Below are 24,328 nucleotides of genomic sequence, written 5' to 3'. Positions count from 1 at the left end.
GTACAGAAACTGCATCCAGGGAGCAAGAATGACAAAGACTCTGAAGTGCAAAGTCTTTATTGTCATAGAGGTTCATTTATACAGATGAGGAGTTTAAACTGTGTATAATCAAAAAGATATCAAACAACCAATCAAAAAGAAAGTTATTTGTATCCCCATCTTAAGATGTTAGTGGTTGATCATTAGAGGTTGGCTTGTGGGGACAAACTGTCACAGGAGGTAACTAAGAGCTGACTGGAAAAGTACTGAGAAGACAATCAATAATACATAACAGTGTGATTTTACTTAACACAGTACAATAAACAATTAATAGAATTATTCAGTATAAGTATTACCATGGATATAAATATGATTTGACTATTATAAATGTATGAGTAATAAATGTTACGTCCTAACATTTATAATAAATTATAATTTCATAATAAAGCAGGTTATCCCATTAACAGCACTTTTCATATTAAAGCCTCACTATATTTATTTGTTGATCACTTTGATAAAAAAGTGTTTGGAAAAAGTATTTGTCATGACGTGACAGCAGTGAGATTTTACAGCACTGATCTGTTGTGGTTTAAAACTTAATGAAGCAAGGCAGTACAGTATATGTGTATCGTCCATATCACCGCATGAAACACTGCTCTGGGGTTCACTTAAACTCAATAATTATAGGTGAAATATTCCTCAACAGATCTAAAGTCTGTTTCTACTGTCTATAGACAACCTCGCTCAACATTATAAACTCTGTATTGTCAGTCATTTTATTTACATATATGTACAGTAAAGTCTTATAGGCCGCTGCATTTATTTTTCACTCTCTTTATTAAGATACAGACAGAAAATAAAATCATATCCATACTGGAAAAAGATAAAGTTAGGATTTAGTGTTGACAACTTTTCATTCTTACTGTAGATGCAGCCTAAACTCCAAAGGTGCTCAAAGGTGACTCAGTCGCAACCTGCCAGCCGTGAGACTCAAAAAGGCAAATCTCTGGTTACAAGCCCAACCCTTTAACCACTAGCCTACAACTGCCCCATAACCCATAAATTAAACCCATCCATTGTTTAAAGTGTTGTATGTTGTTGTTGTCATGATGATGATGACGATGATGATGACATTGCATATGGTTGTTACAAGCAATGAGCCTGCACAGTAAATGTGTTAAATGAATTAGATTTATTGTTTAAATTAAGTAAAAATGTGAAAAGTTCATACAAAAGTGTCTTTGGCAGATATTTTCTCTCCATTTTTCCCGTTTGAAATCTTGGAGATGTGTGAGGCGCTGTATCGGCTGAGATCTCTTGGCGGTGTGTAATGGACACTGGAGTACAGTCTTTTACTTGACTTATGGCCAGTCATTGATCTTTGTGTAAATGCAGACGGCATCCTACGAAAAACATTTACAATGAGAACATTTCATTTGGCACACATTCATCTTCACTACTTGAAAAATACTGGTAAGACTTTATATTAAGGTACACATATTCACTTGATCTTGATGTTTATTAACATGCCTATTACTAATATTACACAGTGTTCTAGAATAAAATGTTACTTACAAATAAATTATGTAAACAATAAGATACGAGAGGCTGTGCTGAATCGTGAATAAGTAATGTTACAGCACTTGCCTCAAGTACCTTATTGCTTTTATGTTTACCACACAATATTAAAGGAAAAAAATATTAGTGCAACTTTCATGAAGTTAAATCAATAAAAAGCATTCCTTCCGCTAGAAAAAAATAGTCCCTGACCGTGAACAAAAATGTGTTCCAATGTGTAATATGCATGAAAGCTCAAATAAAAACAACAAACCGATATGTGTGGTTGCTAAGGGCGCAGTGATATATAGAACTTGTAGGAACCTCTTTAAACCAACCTGATCTCACAAATTTCCGTGGCATATAGTCATAGTCATTTGCTCATTTTCCCGTAGCATTCTCACAGATTGGTTATTCAACTGTTTTGTTCTATTTTGATCTACTTTTCCCGCAGTAGTTATTTTGTCTAGAACAAAGCACTCACATACCTCATATGGGTAATATACTATTGCCGCAATAGTTAGCCTGTCTGGAACCGAGCTGACTTAAACCACTATAATGTATGACACTTGCATTACATGCGAACGGCCCCTACGCTAATAGAATTCTGTTTTTGTCTCCCTGTCTCGTCCTTGACCCCGAGGACAATGAGACAAACAGACCCAGTTCCTGCTGCTGTGAAGGTCATCGCACCACTGATCTACTGGCTGTCCTTCAACGTGATACCCAGTCGATGCACGACAAACGACCACCAGCTGAACCAGTTTAATCCGCTTACCCACTTCCTATCCCTACCGTGTCTATATATGTAAATATATATTAATTTCTCCCAAGGGTTTTTGTCCTTCTAGGAGTTTTTCCCACCGGGTTTTCTCCTAGGGGTTTTTTTCGTCCCCGGGAGAGTCAGTCAACTTTGGCTTAACTTAGCACTTTACTGTATACGTTACGTTTTTAATACGCTCGCTTGTACGGTTTATCCTTAGACGCTATATTCTACTTCTTATATTATCTATTGATTTTCAGTGTTCTCCTCTACATCTACTCATGTAAAGCTGCTTTGCAACAATTAACAATTGTGAAAGCGCTATATAAATAAAATTGAATAGAATTTAATTGAATATTTTCTTCGGTTTAAGGTTAGAGTTACATAAAATGACATCCCTACCCAAACCTAACTCTAACCCCAACGCTAGGAGTAGGCGACAATTGATTTAAGTTTAGAAAATATAAAAGAATACATCAGAAAAAAAGAGCATAAACTTAAAGTGAAATATTAACGCAAACACCAAATCTAACCCTAAACCGAAGCGACAATGGTTTGAAAATAGGAAAAAGCAGTTGAGTAACCAATCGGTGAAAATGCCACGGAAAAATTAGCAAGAAATTCTGTGACTATCCCACGGAACTTTGTGAGATCATGTTCTTTAAACACATCTGTTACACAGCAAAACCTCTAGTGTTAAAAAAGCAGTGTTAATAATCCACACTCGAGTGTCAACAATCAACACTGAATCATTGAAGATTTCACAGAAATCATCATGACACTGCTGGGGTTAAGAGTGCAAAATGATGTCTAAAAATGACCAAACACACCTATGATCACATCATGGTAGTATAAGCATCAACAAGCAAACAATATCATTTTGGCTTCTTTAGAAGTGCCCAGCTTAAGGTAAAACTAATCACTGTCTTGTTCTGAATCTTTTCTTCAGTGATTGTGTTTGTAAACAGCAGGTGTTTATAATTAACACTGAAATAGTTATTGTATATATAGTACACAAACACCCTGTGTATGGATTTTATATACACACTAAGGGTGGTTTCCCAGACACGGTTTAGGTTAATCCAGGACTAGGCCTTATATTAGGACCTTCAAGTAGTTTTACAAACATATCTTACAAAAACAATTAAATAGTCAATTAAATAACAGGAGTCCTAATAAACTAGACTTTTCATTTTACATGAAAATGGCCCTTAAAAGAAGAAACACAGTCAATGGTATCCATTGGCTTCTGTAGTAGTAGTAGTAGAAAAAAGGTATCACTGTATTTGAAGGGGTGTTCATAAGCCTGACATGACACCTTCATAATCATGACATGCATGAACATGAAGGAGATTTTATGCACGTTTCTGACAACTGTCATTATGTGTCATATGCTCAATTATGTCATATTGTATGCAAAGATGACATTGTGTCAGATGTCTTTGTTATGACAACTTGACATAAACCAATACATCATAACTTGTCATGACAACATTACCAAGACAACATAACTGACCACTCTTTACCAGTCATACAAATATTATTTCATTAAGTGTTAATACTCTGTCATAATAGTTCTATAACAGTGTCATGAATATTTTTCTTGACCTCAAGTACAGTGGTACAAATATAATTTGCAATTAAAATGTCATTAAGTGTTAACATGTCTGTTGCATTTTATTAAGGTATTTAAAATGATTTGACATATTATTAACACTTATTGATATTTAAATGGCAAGTTCAATTTGTTCCACTGTAGTTGAGGTCAAGAAAAACATTCATGATGCTGTTATAAAACTATTTGACAGACTATTAACACTTAATGACTTAAATGACAGTTTAATGTAATGTTAACCCATAAAGCTATAGGTAGTTTCTTAAGTTTGATAATTATTCTGCTATGTCATGTTTATAACAGATTTATGACAAATTATGATGTATTGGTTCATTTCAAGTTGTCATAAGAAAGACATCTCAAAAAATGTCATCTTTGCATTAAAAATGACATAATTGAACAAATGACACTTAATAACAGTTGTCATTAACGTGCATAAAATCTCCTTCATGTTCATAGCCCGTGTCATGTCATGATTATGAATGTGTCATGTCAGTCTTATGAACACTCCTTCAAGTAAAGTGTTGCCAGAAAAACAAATACTATGGAATTCAATGGCTTAATATCATTTATCAAAATATCTTTATTTTTTGTGTGTGTTTAACAAAATAAAGCAACTCGTACAGGTTTAAAACAACATGAGGAAATGATGAGAGGATATTCATTTTTGGCTGAATTATACCTTTGACAACACTTCTGGCAAATTTCAAATGTTTTTGTTTTCTTTAAACAAATGTAACTACTACTGTATTGTACCTTTTTGATATGACTGTCACAGCATACAAAATAGATCCAAGAATTGTGAAGAAACTTCCAACAAATCCAAGAAGTATTGGCGTTCCAATTCCATACCTACAGAGAATAATACAATACAAAGAAAGAAAGAAAGAAAGAAAGTGAACTGATCTAACATAACATGACAATAATACTACAATACTAATTCATTCAGATAAGAGCAGAAATCTCTTTTACACAAACTGTACGTGTCAGGCATGTTTATAGTTGATTTATTAGGAGCAATACCAGTACAACATGAGTCACCGTCTAAACTGTTTAGGGTTTAAATTACATGAGTGTTACATGTGTTGACAACAAATATGCCATTTGTTTCAAAATATTTTACATTGTGTTTTTACGTTAAGTCTACACAGGACAAAAATCCTGTCTGTGGCTAAACCTGAGATAAAATTTGAAAAAACACACACCGTCTAAAGCATGAATGGGATGTTTTTCACTTCAAATGCATATAAGGACAACTTATATTTATGTGTCAATAAAAACTGATACTTGCTTTATTTTTACTTCTGAACTATATGAAATCACTGTGCACTCTTAGAAAGGATGTGTTAATTTTTTACACATCATTGTGCGGTAAGCTTTAAACACATTATGTGTCATTTTGTGTTGATTTTGTGTTAAAATATAACACATGTTGTGTTAAAAGTAACACAAAATGTGTTGTTTCAATAATAACACAGAGATGGGTGGATTCTGGGACAACGCAGTTGTGTGTTGTCCCAGAATCAACACTAATGTGTTGTTTTTAACCAGAGTTGTATAGGACTTAAGTATTTTTACTTTCTACATAAAAGTACATTTTCAATTATTCGTATTTTATTAGTGTTTTTCTTTGGAAAACATACATTCCAAAACATTTTATCATAATTTTTACTCCACTACATTTCTTAATTTCAAGTTTTTGGTTTATATTTAATATTTAATATTTAAGTACATTAAACATCTAGTAATTTTTTGTACTTTTACTTAAGTAAAAAAAAAAAATCGTACTTTTACTCAAGAAAGTAAAAGTACAAAATTTTTATGTAATTAGGTATTAAATCAATTTTAATATGCAATATATAATGAATACACAGTATGAGTTTATGCTTTAGAATGTAGTGAACATTTTTTAGTAAAGAAAAGTAATTTTTTCCCAAGATAAACACTCTGATAAAGCACAGATGTTTGGAAAAAGTAACTAAAATACTTAAGTATTTTACACCTCTGTTTTTAACACATTTGTTCTAAGAGTGTGTGTAGATAGACACTTTCGTCAGACACACACTTGGCCCCAAGTTAACTTTCAGTGTGTGTGTGTTTGTTTATCGGTCTGGCTAGTGACTAAACTAATCTCTCAAACAAATATCCTGTGAAAAATAAAAATTAGATGATCTAAAGATGAGGGGAGATAGTGACAGGGATCACTGTGTAAAGAGAGGTTTGTAGTTAACATTGTATACATTCATTTTACACATTAACACCAGCTCAGTGAAATGGTTAATATACTTTAGCTATGATATGAATGGTTATTCACTGGTTATTTTTTTTTGCTTGTTATCAGAAATGATCTTCTCTAAAGGGACTATGTTGTTATTGATTCAATGCAAAAATTTAATTGTCCCAGTTCTTCTAGTTTGTTGTGTTTCAATTCGTCTTGTTTAATAGCCCCTCCTCTGTTTCCTTGGTCTCACCTGTTCCTCATTAGTTTGGTTATCCAATTTATCTGTACCTTATTTAGTTTTATCTGTATATATATACCCTGTCTGTTATTCAGTGCCGTCTGTTCACCTTGTTCACACTTCCAGTCCAAATCCAATATCGGTGCATAGCCGATTGGAATCCAATCACATTTAGAACGTGTGAACGACCAAAAACCACATGAAATCCGTGTTTTTCGAATCTGTTTCAGTCTACATCCAGAGGTGGTTTGGTAGCTTTTTGGTTACGTCATGCTATCGCATCACGTAAAACGTAAACACGTCAGATGTTGAGGCAGATTGTTGTGCCGGTGTGCCGCAATTGCCATAGAAACAGCAGATAACCGGAAAACGGCAGAACGCTACAGAACGCACAGATTGTATCTAAACAGTTGTGATAAACAATGTGGACAGTGAGTCTATCAAATCGGATATGCACCAAAAATGGATTTGGACTGACAGTGTGAAGACGGTCTAGGTTACCCAACCCTTACAGTGATGACATATTGATGATGTAATAATGTTGAAGAGTATTTACCTGATAATACTTCTGTCAGCAGTTGGGGCAAACGCAACACTGATGACTTTGCTTGTATATAAACAGTACGCTGCACAAGCTGATAAACCTACGGAAATAGAAACTTCAGAAAATGTCTAACATTTATTTATAAATACTCTGTTATCTGCATGTTATAAAGATAATGTACATCAGGGCTATTCAAATCTTACTCTGGAGGGCCGGAGCACTACAGAGTTTAGCTCCGTCCCCATTCAAACTTAACCACCTGGGATTGTTTAGTGATCATGAAGAACTTGATTAGCTTTCTCAGGTGTGTTTGATCAGGGTTGGAGCTAAACTCTGCAGTGCTTGGCCCTCCAGGGTAAGTTTTGAATAGCCCTGCTGTACATAATACCTGTTTTAATGCCACTTTAAATTTTTCACAGTATTGTGTAAATGTATTAGAAACAGATGATTCTTCAAACAATAAAGTTTTAAGATGACCATAACTTTGCTTTAATGTGTCAGTCGTTATTATTTGTGGCAAACCAGCTGTGCTAATATTCAGAACAACAACACAAATGATGACTCTGCTTACCTCCAACTAAATGAAACATTGCTCCAACCAGTAAAGTTTTATCTTTGGCTTTTTCCCTTCCACCAATGTAAGTACAGTCCATCCCAATGAAGCAAAGAACAGCGGCTACAAAGCCCAAAGTCATGCCGATCATCAGCAGACCTCGCACACCCTGAACATATGCTGAACACAACAACACAACCATCATTAAATCCAATCTCTCACATGAATTGTGATGTGCGATTCAGTATCCCTTTAACTGCCACACCAAGAAAAGGGCATTTGAAAATTTTTTTGTTTGCATTTCTTATCTCCTTATGTCACCACTTAACACAATCAATGTATTTTTTTTCAACACATCCCATCATTTTTTAAAAATCGGCCTCTACCAAACGGTTGATATGTCACTTAAAGGAATTCAAACACATACTATGGAAAATAGAAAATATGAACTATAATACTAATTTTTTACAAACATAATCAAAATAAAATGGTTTTGTATATTAAATCTTTTTTATTTATTGAAGTATAACATATTCAAATATTTCAGGTTTTCATTTTAACGCAGGACATGACATGTTTTCATGTTTTTTGCAATAAAAATGACCAAAAGTAACAAAAATAAGGACTTTCTGCATTTAAAACCTAAAATAAAAGAAGGCCAAAGATAGTAATACAATGGCATTTTAGTATTTTATGATTTAAGAAACACACTGTCAAGTTTGGTAGTGCAACATAATTTTTTTTGTCTTTTTTTAGATAAATTAAAGGGGTCATGGCATGAAAATCTGAGATTTTCCATGTTTAAGTGCTATGATTGGGACCCCAGTGCTTCTATCAACCTAGAAAATGTGAGAAAGATCAACCCAGTAACTTAGTTTTTGTAAACCATTCTCTGTAAGCATGTGAAAAAATAGGTAATTGAAATTTGGCTCCCCTTGTGATGTCAGAAGGAGCCCTTATTATAATAATATCACCCCTTAATTTGCACTTTCCAACCATAGCACTGCCATTTCCAGTGTTTTAATCCAGAGAGGGAGAGACAGAGAAAATAATTCACAGCACAACTAAGTTTCAATTTCAACAAACCACCATCATTGTGATCGGTGTTTGCACTTCATCCGTTCATTTGCATTTTAAAGGACACACCCAAAACTGCACATTTTTGCTCAAACCTACAAAGTGGCAATTTTAACATGCTATAATAAATTATTTATTTGATATTTTGAGCTAAAACATCACATATGTGCTCTGGGGACACCAAAGATTTATTTGAGATCTTAAAAAAGTCTTGTGACATGGCCCCTTTAACATTTCTTTGTAAACCAGCAATGCTGTTTAGAGTAAGCCAACGTTGCAAACAATCCTTCAAACAATTTAAAACATCATTTAAGAAATAATTATTGATTATTTAATCAGTAATTATGATTTCCATACATTAATTATATGAATTCATTATAGTTATTTCAAAAAAATATCCAGAAGTGGCAAAAATACATACTTAAGAAATGATCTCAATATATAAAATAAGAAATAACAATAGCTGTGTCATATTCATAGCTGTGAATGATCAGAAATGTATATTTCATAGCAAAGATACACTCTGACTGCAGAAATGGATGATCTGAAAACATTACCCTAGCTTTTCTACTTTTTCCATTAAGTGACAAATCAACCGTTTGGTTGAGCATGTTTTTGAAAAATTATTCAAAACATACGAAAGTTTTTTCATGGCACCAAGTAACATAATTTTGTAAAGTTAGGGCTCTTACAGTGTAATATGTCAAAAAAATATGGTTTCCTTGCAAAATTTCAACAAGAACAGTTCATATAACAGAAGTGATTTTTTTCTTTCTAAAATCCACATAACAAGATGTGTTGTGACAAGTGCTGTTGATTGACACATTGATATCTAGTGGATTTTTTTGGCAAAACATATCTTACACAAATAGTAGAGATGGCTCAATCAGCTTGAGTTAAGTTAGGTACTCCTCTCAATAAAATATAGGGACTCAAAATGTGCTCAACCGTTTGGTTGAGCTGGCAGTTAAAGGGGTATTTTGCTATTCTGAAAATTGTCTAGGAGAAAGAGAAAAATAACATGATTGTTAAACTCCATTTAATAATAGATGTATGGGTTATCTATTAAAATGATCAATAAAATGGACTTGAGTTGAGGATGCATGGGTGCAAGGAGTGAGGAGGCCTCAATCTGACGCATGTATAAATCCTCCTCACCCTTCATTATTCTTAATCATTCTCTTTTAAATATTAAAAGACATGATTTGCATTACACTCAGTGGCCACTTTATTAGGTACCCCTTGCTAGTACCGGTGTTGTGTCGAAGTCTGTTCCCCCTATGTTCCCCCTATTTTTCCCTTCAGTGTAGTGTTTTTATAGCGTTTTTATCACGTTATAGGTTTTATTATTTATATATTAAAGTTTTAATGGCTACTGAGATGTATATGTGTGCATTTCTGTAATGTATCTGTATTGTTCTTAATGGTAAGTAAATTATTTTTACAGTATGAATCATATTATATGTATAATATATATTTATTATGTATGCAAACATTACATTTTTAAAACAACCAGTAAAGGAAAAAAAAGAAAAAGACAGGCTATATTTTAAAATAAATACCCTAATAGAAAACTATCAAATGTATGAAATATTTAATACATTGTATTATAGATTACATGATATTATTGCCTTTTAGTATAACCAGTTCAAATCTTTAATCTTTCTAAATGTAACGTGATTAAAACGCTATAAAAACACTACACTGAAGGGAAACATATGGTGAACTGAGTTCGACACAACACCGGGTTGGACCCATTTTGCCTTCAGATCCCTCACACCATTACACCACCAGCAGCAGCGTCCATGCTTTCATGTTGTTTACACCAAATTCTGACCCTGCAGCTGAAAGTAAGACTTATCAGATCAGGCAATGTTTTTCCAATCTTAAATTGTCCAATTTTGGTGAGCCGGTGTGAATTGTAGCCTTAGTTTCCTGTTCCAAGCTTATAAATTAGGTATTTTCATCCACACAACCGCCACCCACTGGATATTTTCTCTTTTTCGGACCATTAAACCCTAGAGATGGTTGTGCATGAAAATCCCAGTACACTCTCAGAAATAAAGGTACAAAACTGTACCTTTTCTGTCACTGGGGCTGTACCCTTTCAAAAAGTACAGCTTTGCACCTAAGGATTTCATTTTAGTACCTCAGAAGTACGAACTGGGACCAAAGAGAGCTTATTAGTACCTCAAAAATACATATTAGTATCTCAAAGGTACATATTGGTACTAAATGTTTACATATCTGTACCTTATGGTCCATACAATTACCTTTTTAAAAGGGTGCTGCCCCACTGACAGCTAGGGTACATATTTTGACTTTTTTCTAACAATGTAGGTAGGTACGGTAATCTACCAAAAATTGTATTCTGTTTTGTATTGCTTTAAAGGTACCAAACTTAGGGTACAGCCCCAGTGACAGAAAAGGTACAGTTTTGTACCTTTATTTCTGACAGTGTAGATCAGCTGTTTTTGAAATACTCAGACCAGTCCATCTGGCACCAACAACCATGCCAAATACAAAGTCACTTAAATCCTCGTTCTTCCCCATTTCGTTGCTTGGTTTAAACATCATGCAAGTGCATTGATTTGCTGCCAAGTGATTTAATGATCAGAAATTTGTGATAACAGGCAATTAAACAGGTGTACTTATAATAAAGTGTCCGGTGAGTGTATATTCAAATCTGTGTGTATGATGAGATGAAAAAAGACTTACGTGTGACCGCCCAGAGGATATCATAATCTCTGCAGCTGGTAACAGATGTAGTGTCTGTCACACAATCTCTCCACAGGTTTGACCAGTACCACGATGCTTTGATCATCCAGTTGCCCCCTTTCCCCCCTACATAAATGACTTTCCAGTAGTCCATGGCTGTTGTGCAGCTGATGAAAACCCAACCAAGAGTTGAAATCAAGAATCCAAACACTTGTATCAGACTTTTTCTCATTTCCAGTTTTTAGTGTGTGATCATTCTTCAGTTAAACACTCGCTGAAGCACTCACACACTACAGTAATGTCCTGAGGGATGTGTCCTAACACACATCATCCCTACTGTTTACTATAAATATTATGAAGTCATAATCTTTAGTTACTTATATCTCCTACAGAAGAAAGAAACTGCATGTCTTTAAAATGTGCATTAATGATAATATTATAAAACTGTAATGAAAAAGTAAAGGCTCATATTAGAGAGAAAGACTGAAGCTGTTGAAAACAAAACGGAAAAACATTTTGATAAATGTAACAATATTTTTTTATTTTATTTTTTTATTTTAATCTTACTGTTACAACATTTATTCAGAAAATCTGTATCAAAATTGTAGAAATGTGCAATATCTTTTTTTATTTTCTTCTTTTATTTGATAGAAGGATACAGTAGGCCTATCATCATGACATTATATCGAAACTCTACTGGGTTATTTTTAACCCAATGCTGGATAAATATTGGACAGAGCACATGTTGGGTTATAAATAAACCTATGCTGGGTTGTTGTTAACCCAACCATGAGTTGAAATAACCCAGCATTGCATTGAAACAACTCAACATAGGTTAACAGGTGTTCTGTCCAATATTTACCCAACATTGGGTTAAAAATAACTCAGAAGAATAAAAAAAAATACTTTGCTGCCTTAAAAATTTTTGTTGAATCAACTTGGATTTACAATTCATTTCAACTTACTATTATTTATCTTGACTAGAGATGAGTTGTTATAACTACAGGCGAGTTGTTATAACTTATAAAACTAAGTTGACTTTTCTCAACTATATTTTATAATTTGTGACAACTCATCTCTGTTGATATGACTTGTAAATCTGAGTTGATTTAACAAAAAACTTTAAGGCAGCAAAGTACTTATTTTTTAGAGTGTAGCATTAATTAGTTAACTACATTTGTTACAAAAAAACTTACAATAAACAATAGTTTTACAGAATGTATTAGTTTTATAGCTAAGGCTTATTTCAACCTTTACTAGTTCATTCTTTAAATCAAATGTTAATTCTGGTAATTATTTTAGTAATATAGCAGTTGTGTTTGAATAACCTACTGTACCATTAACAAAGACTAATAAATGTAAATAATAAAATATATTTCTCACTGTATTTGTCAGATATATGAATGAATGTAGTTCATATTGCATTAACTAATGTTAATAAATAAAACATTGTTGTTATTATTAGTTTAAATACAAATTATAGTTCTGTCCAAAACCTTTAATTAAAAGCACATGATTTACATGTGATTCACAACATATAAAGTTAGATTTGTCACTGCGTCATCTGTGAGAAGTGTTTGTTATACATAAATATTTTTGTCAAATTGTTTTGAAGTGTTGTTGTATTCTGGTGAAAGTCGTCTGTTGTGCGATGATTGACTCTGTGTAACACCATGAGAAGATCTTACAGAAGCTCCAGTCCTGATAAACACTTTTCTGTCTGAATGATGGGAAGAACTGCTAATAGAGAGAAAGGAAAGAAAGAGAGGAAAACATCAAATCAATCTGAGTCTTATCTACTGTATAAAAACAAATTCATAAAGACTAGATGATAAAGTTTGTGTTGAATGTTGACTGTATTCAGTTTAAAGCTTTAACAGGTGGTGTCATTGTCTCTCTCGACTAAACTTGACTAAAAAGTGCTTCATTGGCCCGTGATCATAGGGGGAATCACTTTAAATGCTATATACTGTAGCACCAATGTTGAATCAACCTTTAGTCATATAAGTGCTATGCAGAATCATGAGCTGTGCTACTCTATAGTCCTACTTATAGCACCACCTACTGTATTGTTTAATATAATACAATAATACATCACACTGAGGTCACCATACCATAGTATCATGAATTTTTTTAATGAAACTTACATTTGCATACCGTAACAATTTTTCACAAAACCTTATAGCTTAAAAAGCTATAAACAGACACAAGAGATACCAAAAACATAACATTAATTAATTTTTGTTAACATATAAAGTTTCTTTATTCTGCCTGTTTGTTCTCTTGATGGATGCTGATGTGGATTGACATGTTATTGAAAATATTCATGTGCCAGACAGATGACAGTGTTTAATGTAACTATCCATCAATAAAAATGATGTGCAAAGTAGTGCACGATAAATAAAGTTATTGGGTTCTAAAGTAGGAAGTCGACTCTGAACCGCGTTTTCGAGTCATATTATTTTTGAATCTTCAGCCTGTTGTTTATCTACGTATGAAGGCAATACTTTACATAATCTCCGCCTACAGTCTTGCCGTGAGAAAAGAAAACTCTAGCCTGCCCACAGACACTTCCACTAGTTAGTGTGTTAACATCATGTCGAGAAGAAACTGTTTCAGCTGTAAAGGCATGTATGTGTTGTTTTCTCTACGAAAGGATAAAGATGTGAAGAATTAGTGGTTAAGGTGCTCTAAGCAAATTCACGCGTTTTAGACCATAAAACATTTTTTGTTTCATACAGTAAACATCTCCTCACTATCTGCTAGCTGCCTGTCCCCTGAACACACTGTAAAAAAACGCTGTAGACAGCCCAAACTGCAACAAAAACAAAGTGGTCAAACCTACCACCACGAAACATAACAAACGTGTTCCAGCCAATAAATGACAAGAAGGATTTGGGAGTGAGGGTTGGGCGTGTTAATGACTCTTTCAGAAAGCACGGAAGGGAGGGGAGGAGTTAGCTACGCTCCGTTTTGTGTAACAACACTTCGAACGTCAACAAGAAGTGACGTCACACAGATTCCCTTAGAGCGCCTTTAAAATACTTTTTAAAGGCGGGATTTGCTAAACGTTTGGCCATCAAAGATGGTTCAGTACCCAATTAATTTTAAACAACATGCAACTACCTGTATTTTTACATTATGTGTTTATTTCCCCCCGAGTGTTGTGAATGTCTAGTTTTCTGTTATGTCTTGTCAGAAAGTTGCGCTAGTAATTGGCTAACACTTGTTGCAGTTACTGTTTACTGTTTAGCTGTGGCCGGGTTAGCTTACTTACATGAGTGTAAAAATGTTTGTGTCATGTTTTTTTATTATTTGGATTAATGATGTGTATTAATGTTGGTTTTCAAACTCTAAGGATCTCTGAGACAGGGGGTAGTATTAAATTTATGTTTTGAGAAAATGACTGTGTTTTTTGACCTTGCAGGGATTTAAACCTGTTGTTGTGGACTCCTAAACAATATTAGGAAGCTTAGAAATCGGACCTGACTGGCACTAGCCTATAAATGTGTTCATAATGTAGAGATACAGTTTAAAAATAACCACTTTACCAATATAACCAAATAGTTCAAACATTCTTTATTATGGTGTAATTATTATAAACTAAAAAAAGTAATGAACATTAAAAGTGATGAACACTGTAGAGTAAGCTTTGAATCCAAGCATCATACAGTGAAAAGCGATCAGTTCCCTTTAGCAGTCAGCAGTTTATGCAAAGTGTGGTTAGATTTTAAGGTCTTTGCTTTATATGTCAGATTATGCATTTCATTTTTGAATTTTTAAATTTAGAAAATGGTTTTATAAACATTTATGGTCTTAAAGACATTTTGGAGCACACCACCAATACCCTAAACCCAATCAGTTTACAACCAAAACACAATACGTAAGTAAAAGTACAGTCACAGGTATTTATTGCATAAATGGACAAAAAAAAAACAGTATAAATGTATTACAAACAATATTTGGACGCGCCTTCATGCCTTGGAATGCTGCTTTAGAATCTATTTCCGATGAACTCTTAACCTCACAGAAATTCACTATTTCAAAATCTCTGTTTCTGTTTTGTGAACTAGGAAACCGTGGCACATTGTTGATGTTTATATGATGTGTAATAACACATACAGCTGCATTATTGCTAAAAGTTTATCATGAAACACTAGTTTGGAAGTCCAGTATGAAAAAACTGTCATTCTGATCAGTTTAAAAACCCAAACCAGACCATTTTAAAAGACTGAAATTGCGACCTCCTTGTTGGATATATTTGGCTTTTACCTTTTGTCCATCACTTCAGACAATGACAGGCAGAAAATCAGTCCTCCTAAAATACACAGACAAGATCCTGCCCAGCCAATGAACAACGCTGCTCCCAATTCATACCTGAGGAAAAACAAAACATTCCTTACCTCAACCTCTCAATCATTACACACTAACCTTATAGCAAATTGTGTAAAACCAATAGTGTAGTTAGACAACAAAACATCATACTTTTGTGCGACAAACATCGGGTCGAAAAACTCAGATGTAATTCTGTGAGCGTAGAGCGAGCAGGCGCTCAGAGAGCACAGTCCTGTCAGAACAATACAGTAGATTACATTTAGATGATATTGTAAAATGGTTTATTTAGATTTTTCAAGTAACTGTTTTCTTTACAGTATATGGACAAAGAGATGCTATAATGTAATATAGTGAAAACCTACCAGTAACAACAAAGTTGAGACCAGCAAAGCAAACAATTCTGGCTTTAGTTTGATCAAGTCCTCCGATTTTTGTGCATTTCATGCCAATCAGAGCAAATATAGATCCAAAAAACCCAAGACAAACAGAAGCTATCATTAATCCTCGGCACACCTGGATATAACCTGAAAAGAGATTCAGTTAGTCAATTTATCTTACTCTACATCTACTCTACTGGTCTGGTCAATGTGTTTACTTCACATCTTACTCTTTTCTGGTCTGAAGCTCAACATCATCACTGGTCATCAGAAAACAATGAGTGAATGTCAAACCAATGTCTTAACATTTTATTGCACATATTTCATACGTCTCATGTCTTTACTGCTATGTGCTCTGTAAACCTGCTTTGCAGCAATGCACACTGTATAAAGTCCTAGACGTTTTCATCGGATGCACTCGCATCATCACAGTAACACACCTGTGTTTGTTTATCAGTTTGGTTAGTGGCAAAAGTGACCTCTGTGGAACAAATATCTTGCTAAAAATGAAAATGTATTTGTTTTTTCTGAAGACGAGATGAGACGGCGATCATGGATCACAGTTGTGTGAAGAGAGGTTTGGCATCCGATCTTTAATTGTATACATTCATTTTATTCATTTTTTAATGTATAGATTCATTCATAGCTTCTTTTACCGCTCAACCTGCTCTCAAATCAACTCAAGTCAACTAAAAGTTAGCCGGCAGATGAACCAAACCAAAGAGTAACGCCGCTTTTACCATCTCTGAAGGGGAAATCACCAAACCCTTGATAAAAGATGACTGAAACCTGTGCAGTATGTGGATGTAAGGAAAAAAAATTCAGGCCACCGGGAGTTAGTTTTTATTGTTTACCTCAACGCAACCCTCAGTTTACAGATTACTCGAAAATTAGAATATGCAGCCAGCACTTTCGTCAAGAAGACTTCGAGTACTGTTTTTCAGCCCAGTTTTCCCGCGGACTTAGGTAGCCTAATGTAAAATGGTCAAAATATCTCAATCATAATTTGGTTTAGTTGTTGCTTGTTTTGTGTAACTACGGTAAACATACTACATAGAAAGTTATTACCATGTTATTATTGTGAACACGAGCAAAGCAAGCTAAGGTTAGCTCATCCTGTGCAGCTGTCAATCAAAGAACGATATCATTTACTGTCAATCATCTTGCCTCAACACTCGCCCCCATTCAGAACGTTTAGAATATGTAGTCGTGCATTTTTCTTCCGGTGATTTGATGACGCGTACTGTAGCAGTTAAAAGCTTACATTTTTATATGGAGTTAGTACATTTGATGGCAGCACAATCTCCGCTTTAATTTAGGGCCATAAAAGCCATTTGTCTAAGTTGTTGCTGCTGAAATAGAAAAAACTGAATTAAGTTTCAAATAGTGCCATCTATCAAACTGGAGAGTGAAGTGGCCTTCCTATCTAGCTACACGTGGGAGATAATGTCTAAGACATTGTATAACGTAAACATCATTAAATGTAAACACAATGGCACAAAAACAGCACTGATTTACAACTAACCTCCTGCTAGCATCCAATTACATCTTGAATTATTGGACCTTATTGCAGCTTTTGAAACCACAGACCACAATTCTACTGGATAGACTAAAAAATAATACAGGCATCAGAGTCAGGCGTTAGGTCTTGATTATCCAATTTCTATCACTTTCTTTATGTAAATAAGGAAAAGTCATGTAATTCTCAGGTTAAATACGGTGTACCACAAGGATCAGTTCTAAGCCCTATCCTTTTCTCGTTATGCATGCTTCCTCTAGGAGCCATTATCAGGAAACACAACATCAGTTTGCATTGTTATGCTGATGATAGCCAGTTTTACATTTCCTCAGAACCTGGCCATACCCACCAGTTTCCAAGGTTAACAAACTGTATTAATTTGCTAGATCAAATAAATACAATCATATAAACCCAAACGAATAACCATTGCACTGCCTGCCTAGTAAGTATCACATACATTTCAAAATATCTAGTGCCTCCATATCTTCACAAGCTACTATATCAGAGGGCTCTTGATAATTCCTAGATGGTCAAAATCAGTTTGTATTGTGTCATACACAGAAAACTCATAGCAGCAACATTTCATAAAGACTTGAACATGCACATTAGGATGAGGTATATATATATATGAGGACAGCATCATTTTGCACTTCTTCTGTAGAACGACTTTGTCTCTCTCTCTCTCTCTCTCTCTCTCTCTCTCTCTCTGTCTCTCTCTCTCTCTCTCTCTCTCTCTTTCTCTTTCTCTCTCTCTCTCCCTCTCTCTCTTTACAGTCAACTTTAGTTTGCTCACTGATAATGTGTTGTATTTCAGTGCTTTTCTGTAAATAGCAACACAACTTAAATGAATTGAAAGAAGTGAATGTCTGTTTGTCCTTGATTTCTGCTTTTCACACTCATATGTTGGTGGATTGCTCTTCTAGCTCTTGTCTGGGCAAATATTAGCTTGCTAGTTAACCCAGAGAAGCAATGGAGAGATGGAAAACAGCCTGGAGATAAAGGGTTCCTGAAAACAATGAGTGCTAAACATTGACATGATGGAAGGAGAAACAGTGTTTACTTTAAATAAAAGTCTTGGTCTGTTAAGTTCTCTTTCCTGGAAGTAATGATCTTACTGTGATGAAATGTGCCAAAATCATCAAGCATAAAGTTTCAGTTTGTGCACAAGACACTCCAGAGTTAAACTATATGCTTTAAGATCGCCATCATTTCTTTAATCTTTCCATTCTTGAGTCACCTTACAAGATATTGTAGTTTTGCAGTAGGCATGAGCCGGTGTGAGATTTTAACCTAATCAAAAATGCCTTGGTTTCACCACATTTCATGGTTTCACAGTGTTGCTGTATTGCCAAATTGTGTTATTTCAAATGTCTGCTTTTAACTGGACACATTACATTTTATTTTTAAGAAACATACAACATGTATGACAGGTTATCTTTGTAATGTATATTAAATAAAACCATCAAATAAATGACATGACTTAATGATTTAATCAATGTTGTATAAACACAGCTCCTTGGAAATGGTAACAGTAAAGTTTAGTGGTTTTAAAACCTTGACTCTTTAAAACCTCACTATACATTGAAACCGGTAATGGCCCAAGCCGTGTTTTTCACAGTGACTGTCAAATGTCAGTGATAATGAAGACTAGATGACATGTTAATGCAAAAACAATGCTGTCGATCCTAGTGTTGCTATTGAGTCTGAATGTGTAAAAAATAATCCTCTAAAATCTTATTTGACTTCATCGGGTCTCTCATGGTCGCTCAGCTACAAACACGCACTTTAATGTTGGTTTATCTTTTTTACAACATAACCATCCGACACATAAGAGTGCAGGAGGAACAGGAAGTGATGTCATTCCACAAGTGTATGTTTATATATTCATTCAAGCTTTGATTAACCAGTGCAACAGTATTTGATGTAATTGCTATATGAATTTTGCTTTCCCAATGGCCTTAACCTGGGATAAAATGACTGCAATGTTTCTCAAGCTACTGCTTTACATTACTAGCAAACAGATGTTTGGACACATCTACTTATGTTTGTTGGAAAGACAGATAGACTGTGTAGATCTATATGAGAAGGACTCTCACCGTCTAGAGCTAGCATTGAAGGAAAGTCTTTGCAGTTGGAAACTCCGGTGGAATCAGTCACGCATGTTTTCCACAGGTTAGACCAGAACGTGGCTGTGGTGATAACCGTGCCATCGATTGAAGAAACCTTCCAGTAGTCTGTAGGTAAAGTTGAAGACACCAGCACCCAGCCCGATGTGGTGAGGATGAACGCCAGGATCTCTCTTATCATGTAACTCATTGTCCTGTGAAACTTCTCCAACCAAAGCTGAGCTTCAGCCGTCCGTCACTGCCGAGGGTTTGTCTGGGTTTAACCGGTGTACTACAAGAGATGGTTAATGTATTCTCATTGGGAGGGAGAAACTGACTCTGAATGCCGCCAATAAAGCAGACACAGGAGAAAATGTGATAATGCTAGAAGTTAGACTCATTTACCATCTACATCAAGACATCTTCCTTTCATCCTCAACATCACAGCAGCATCACAGAATCAAGTTATTAAATAAATACTATGTTTAAATTCAAATATTGTATATGAGAGTACATTGCATTTCATTGAGACAAAAGCACTGCAGCATCAGACCTGGTAAACGCTCATTGATAAACGACCGTGCTTTTATTCATTGTTCTTCTGTCCGCTTTGAGATTCACAGCATTGCACACAGGGCCTAAAATGAACACTCACCAAGCTCGTGTAGATGTAGTCTGGATAAAACTGTTTCATGGCCAGTAAATATTTATGGCTGGTAAATTTCTCAAGTCAGCGGTCATTGGCAGGTGTGTTAGCCCTGATTGCCTTTTAAATATCTCACAGTTCATTGAGGAAACGATGACAGACTTCAATTTCAGATCAATTATTCCTTTAAGGTTAAATAAACAAATAAAAAATAAAACGCAGAGAATGATTTCACAGAAACGTCATTGACCTGCGTTGCTGTGGTTAATGTAGTTACTCATTTAAAGAGTCGGTAGTGTTTTAGTTCATTTAATGAGATCTAGGGGGAATTCATCATGGGTTTGTTAGTTTTGTTGGTGTCTCAATACCAAAGTGTTCTGCATTATTTCCACATACATTCAGAATATCTGATGTGTACGGTGACCGCGTAGTGACCTGTTCGGTTCACAGTTTTGTCTTAGCAACTGCATTTTAAACTTAACACAAAAATATGTAGTGGTCTCGAAATATACATTTGTGGGAACATCACAGTATGTTAATGGCACAACATGTTAACTTGTAGGAATGTGAAAATGTGCCGTGGCTACAAGATTATTTTGACATTGTAACAACAAACATAATGTCATGATCACGTGATGTGATGCTGTGCCTTCAATATCCTATATGTTAAAGGAACAAAATCATCTTCTTGTGGCCACGACATCAGACTGAAACTATATTGAAGTTTACAATGCTTTATTTCGACTTTGCTTGTTGATCGGAAGACATGTATCAGAACCATCTTTTGTGTTATCATTTAAATTCAGTCTTATTTGGCAAACTACATTCTGTTGATGCGCAAAAAAGGAATTAAATTCTGGATACAGTTTTTGGAGAAAAAGAAAATGCCAGATCTCTTATTTAATATAAATTTTATAAACTTTGAATACATTCATGATCATTTAAACATTTCTTTAAAAAAAAAACGAATAAACTAAATAATGAGCAGCGATTCATGACAAACTTTAAGTGCAATTAGCAAAAAAATACGCAATATAACTGCAACAATATGTGAATAAATTATATTAACACTATGGTGAAGATATTCTGTTAACCTCTAAAACTTGAGCGTGAACTGCCTCAGATAGCACAGATAGCCACAAATGCTACACCATCTTTTATCTACTCTACAAAATGAGTCCATTTTCTTTGGTTGTGTGCATGCATAATCCCCGGCTATTTATTATGTGCAAAACAAAACAAAGTACTTTTATATGAAAAATGTATTTTCACTCTCTTCAGTAAAATAAGAATAACTTTTGAAGTCGACATGCTAAAGAGACCATTCATTTTTGGGGTGTTTACTGTCTGCTGCTGGTAACAACCAGGGCCCGGTTCCCCGATAACGTTCACTCTTAGCATGCTAAGAAGACTCAAAAAGATATATCTTACCAAAGTTGTTGATGTTCCTAAGTGTGTTCCCCGAAGTGTCTCTTAGGAAGCTTCTTAACACGCTGCCTCTAAGTTCGACGTACAATGGCGCTGTCCCAAGTGAAGGTGCTGAATTATTTGCGATCGATCACTCAGGGATCGATTTTCCACTTCACGCGAAGGTGCATTACGACGTTAAGAAAGACAACACGTTATAAACAAATGGAACATTACTCAAATTATTCCAGTCACATTTTTTTTTAAATAGTTTAAGTTATCCGTAAAATATAGACTATTAATTAAATGATCAAATTGTCAGTAATACGGGTAGACGAATCGGGTATCCCTCGCTATTTATCCACCCTCCTTATCCCGTTGTGCCACTTGTGCGGCTTCTTGACATGGGTTTTGACTTTAAACAAATATGTAATACACTTTGATACGAATGTTAAGGTACTTAACAATCAGAATTGATTGCAGTATTTCTGTTTAATGCGGTAGGCTATTGCTTACCAATGTTTTCAATAAAAAGCAACCTAGTTAGTGAATATGGTCTGAGAAGATCTAGCAGCTCCATAATGAGTTGTCTTGGAAGGCGATTTTTTTATATAGCCACGTCAAGCAAAATGTCAAAGATTTAAGGGCTGACGAATAAAAAAATTGGCATGGACTAAGCAGTTACGCGGCCGGTGTTGTGTGGAAGTCTGTTCCCCCTATGTTTCCCTTTAGTCTAGTGTTTTTATAGCATTTTTATCACATTATACGTTTATTCTTTATAAAGTTTTAATGGCTACTGAGATGTATATGTGTGCATTTATGTAATGTATCTTGACTGTTCTTGATTGTAAGTCAATTATTTTTACAGTATGAATCATATTATATGTATAATATATATTTATTATGTTTGGAAACATAACAGTTTTAAAACAAACAGTAGAGAAAAAAAGAAAAGAAAAAGACACGCTATATGTTAAAAGACATAAAACTGTCAAATATGAAATATTTAATAAATTGTATAATAGAATACATGATATTATTGCTTTTTAGTATAACCAATTGAAATTATAATATAAATTATAAATGTAACGTGATGAAAACACTATAAACATAAAGGGAACAGACTTCAATGAGGAACAAACACCGGCGCCGTCTTTGATTCATTAGTTCTGATACCAAATAAAGTCAACTGCATAAATAGTCCTGTATCCATTGCAAACATATTTTATTATAAGTCTTAATGTCCATAACATAAAATCATTGTCAGCATACCATAGTTTGACTTGTACTGCGCTGCGCTGATTTCTAAAGACTGCGACGATAGCGTTTTGCACTCAAACAAAGCTAAGAGAGAGCTTACGAATGGTCCAGACCAACCTTACGAAAGTGTGACTTACAGAAGATATACTTAGCGTACGAACGTTTTGGGAATCATGCCATAGAGTTAAGAGAGAGGTTAAGGAATAGGTTAAGAAATACTTAGCGATAAGAACGTTTTGGGGAACCGGGCCCAGAACTGTCCGCAGTCTGCTAGAGTGGTTCTCAAACTTTTTCAGCATGCGGCCCCCCTTGTGTACAGTGCATTCCTTTGTGGCTCCCCCCCAAAGAAAATTTATGACAAAAAACTGTTGTAAAATTTAACATTTTAATTAAACAAAACATATTAAGTTATACAAAGTAGTGCTGTTGGTTAGTAGCCTTATTTTTTTTAGGTTTAATTACACAGAATTCATGATAAATTAATGTATTTTATAAAATGTCATAAAACTGGGGACCCCCTGGCACCATCTCATTGCCCCCTTGGGGCCCCAGCCCCCAGTTTTAGAACCACTGTGCTAGAGCACACAGAACCAGAGTTGTTCACTTTCAAAGACAGTGTTTACAACATAAAAAAAAGAAAATTTGGTGTTTAATCATATGAAAAACAACATAAATAACAATATTTGTCACAAACAGCAGCTTTTTATGTAACTTCAAAGGGTTTTCTGTAAAATGATATAAAGATATTGCATTTATTCCACTGTATGTGGTTATGGGGACACTTCAAATATTTTTAGAAGGAAATTGAATACAGAAAGGGTATTATTCCTCCCTTCAGTTGGAGTAAAATACCTTTTGCCTTTGTAAGCTGAAATTGCTGGAATCAAAAAAAGCTGTCTGCAGGTTCGTAACCACTCCGGGCCAGAGTTATACACTTTTAAAGGAACAGTATGTAAGAAATGTATATCAATTAATCATAAAATTGCCCGGATATGTCACTAGGCATTAAGAAATCATTTTCATTTCAAATACTTATCACTGACAACAGTGGTCTGGCCAGGATATTGCCATTTAAAAAGTGGAGTTGCAGCCCTCAACTGATGTTTATGTTGTCATTTTGTGTATTGGCCACCAGTTGTGTGATTGCAGTACCAGTTTTAGCCACAAGTTTTGTTATTGCAATACCAGTTTTGGCCACAATCCTACATACTGTTCCTTTAAATACAGACTTTAGAAAAAAAAACATCAAAAAGCGCCTATTTATTTTTGTGTTTATTAGAGGACTGACAACACATACAACTATGTTTAACACTTTTAACAGTGTTTTATGTAATTTCAAAGGGTTTCCTGTAAAATGATACCACACTTTTGTATGTGCACCTCTGCATGTGGGTATGGGAAGCTTTTGAAATTG

The 24,328-nt window shown here is 34.7% G+C and overlaps 2 protein-coding genes across 2 annotated transcripts; both read right to left on the bottom strand.

Moving 5' to 3' along the window:
- Positions 1–86: 86 nt before the first annotated feature.
- On the bottom strand, positions 87–11,542 carry cldn10l2 (claudin 10-like 2). Its single transcript, XM_065293350.2, has 5 exons — positions 11,266–11,542; positions 7,489–7,650; positions 6,930–7,017; positions 4,671–4,766; positions 87–1,382 (listed from the first exon to the last, which is right to left on the bottom strand). Exons 1-5 carry the CDS (start codon positions 11,495–11,497, stop codon positions 1,205–1,207), a joined length of 756 nt encoding a protein of 251 aa, XP_065149422.1. The 5' UTR covers positions 11,498–11,542; the 3' UTR covers positions 87–1,204.
- A 1,285-nt stretch (positions 11,543–12,827) lies between these two features.
- On the bottom strand, positions 12,828–19,812 carry cldn10b (claudin 10b). The gene is given in 5 exon segments (XM_065293349.1): positions 12,828–12,983; positions 15,525–15,642; positions 15,751–15,832; positions 15,963–16,124; positions 19,593–19,812. Coding segments are annotated over 5 exon segments (720 nt in total). The 3' UTR covers positions 12,828–12,845.
- Positions 19,813–24,328: the final 4,516 nt, after the last annotated feature.

Source organism: Paramisgurnus dabryanus, chromosome 15 (assembly GCF_030506205.2).
Source record: "Paramisgurnus dabryanus chromosome 15, PD_genome_1.1, whole genome shotgun sequence".
NCBI classification, from domain to species: Eukaryota; Metazoa; Chordata; class Actinopteri; order Cypriniformes; family Cobitidae; genus Paramisgurnus; species Paramisgurnus dabryanus.
The sequence above is the reverse complement of the archived record's forward strand: the minus strand, read 5'-3'. Positions and strand labels throughout refer to the sequence as shown.

Coding starts and splice junctions, on each gene's coding strand:
- cldn10l2 (XM_065293350.2), bottom strand. CDS start 11,497: ATGAGAAAAAGTCTGATACAAGTGTTTGGATTCTTGATTTCAACTCTT. Junction 7,651..11,265: donor TATCCTCTGGGCGGTCACAC/GTAAGTCTTTTT, acceptor TGTTGTGTTCAG/CATATGTTCAGGGTGTGCGA. Junction 1,383..4,670: donor GTGACAGTCATATCAAAAAG/GTACAATACAGT, acceptor TGTTTTTCGTAG/GATGCCGTCTGCATTTACAC.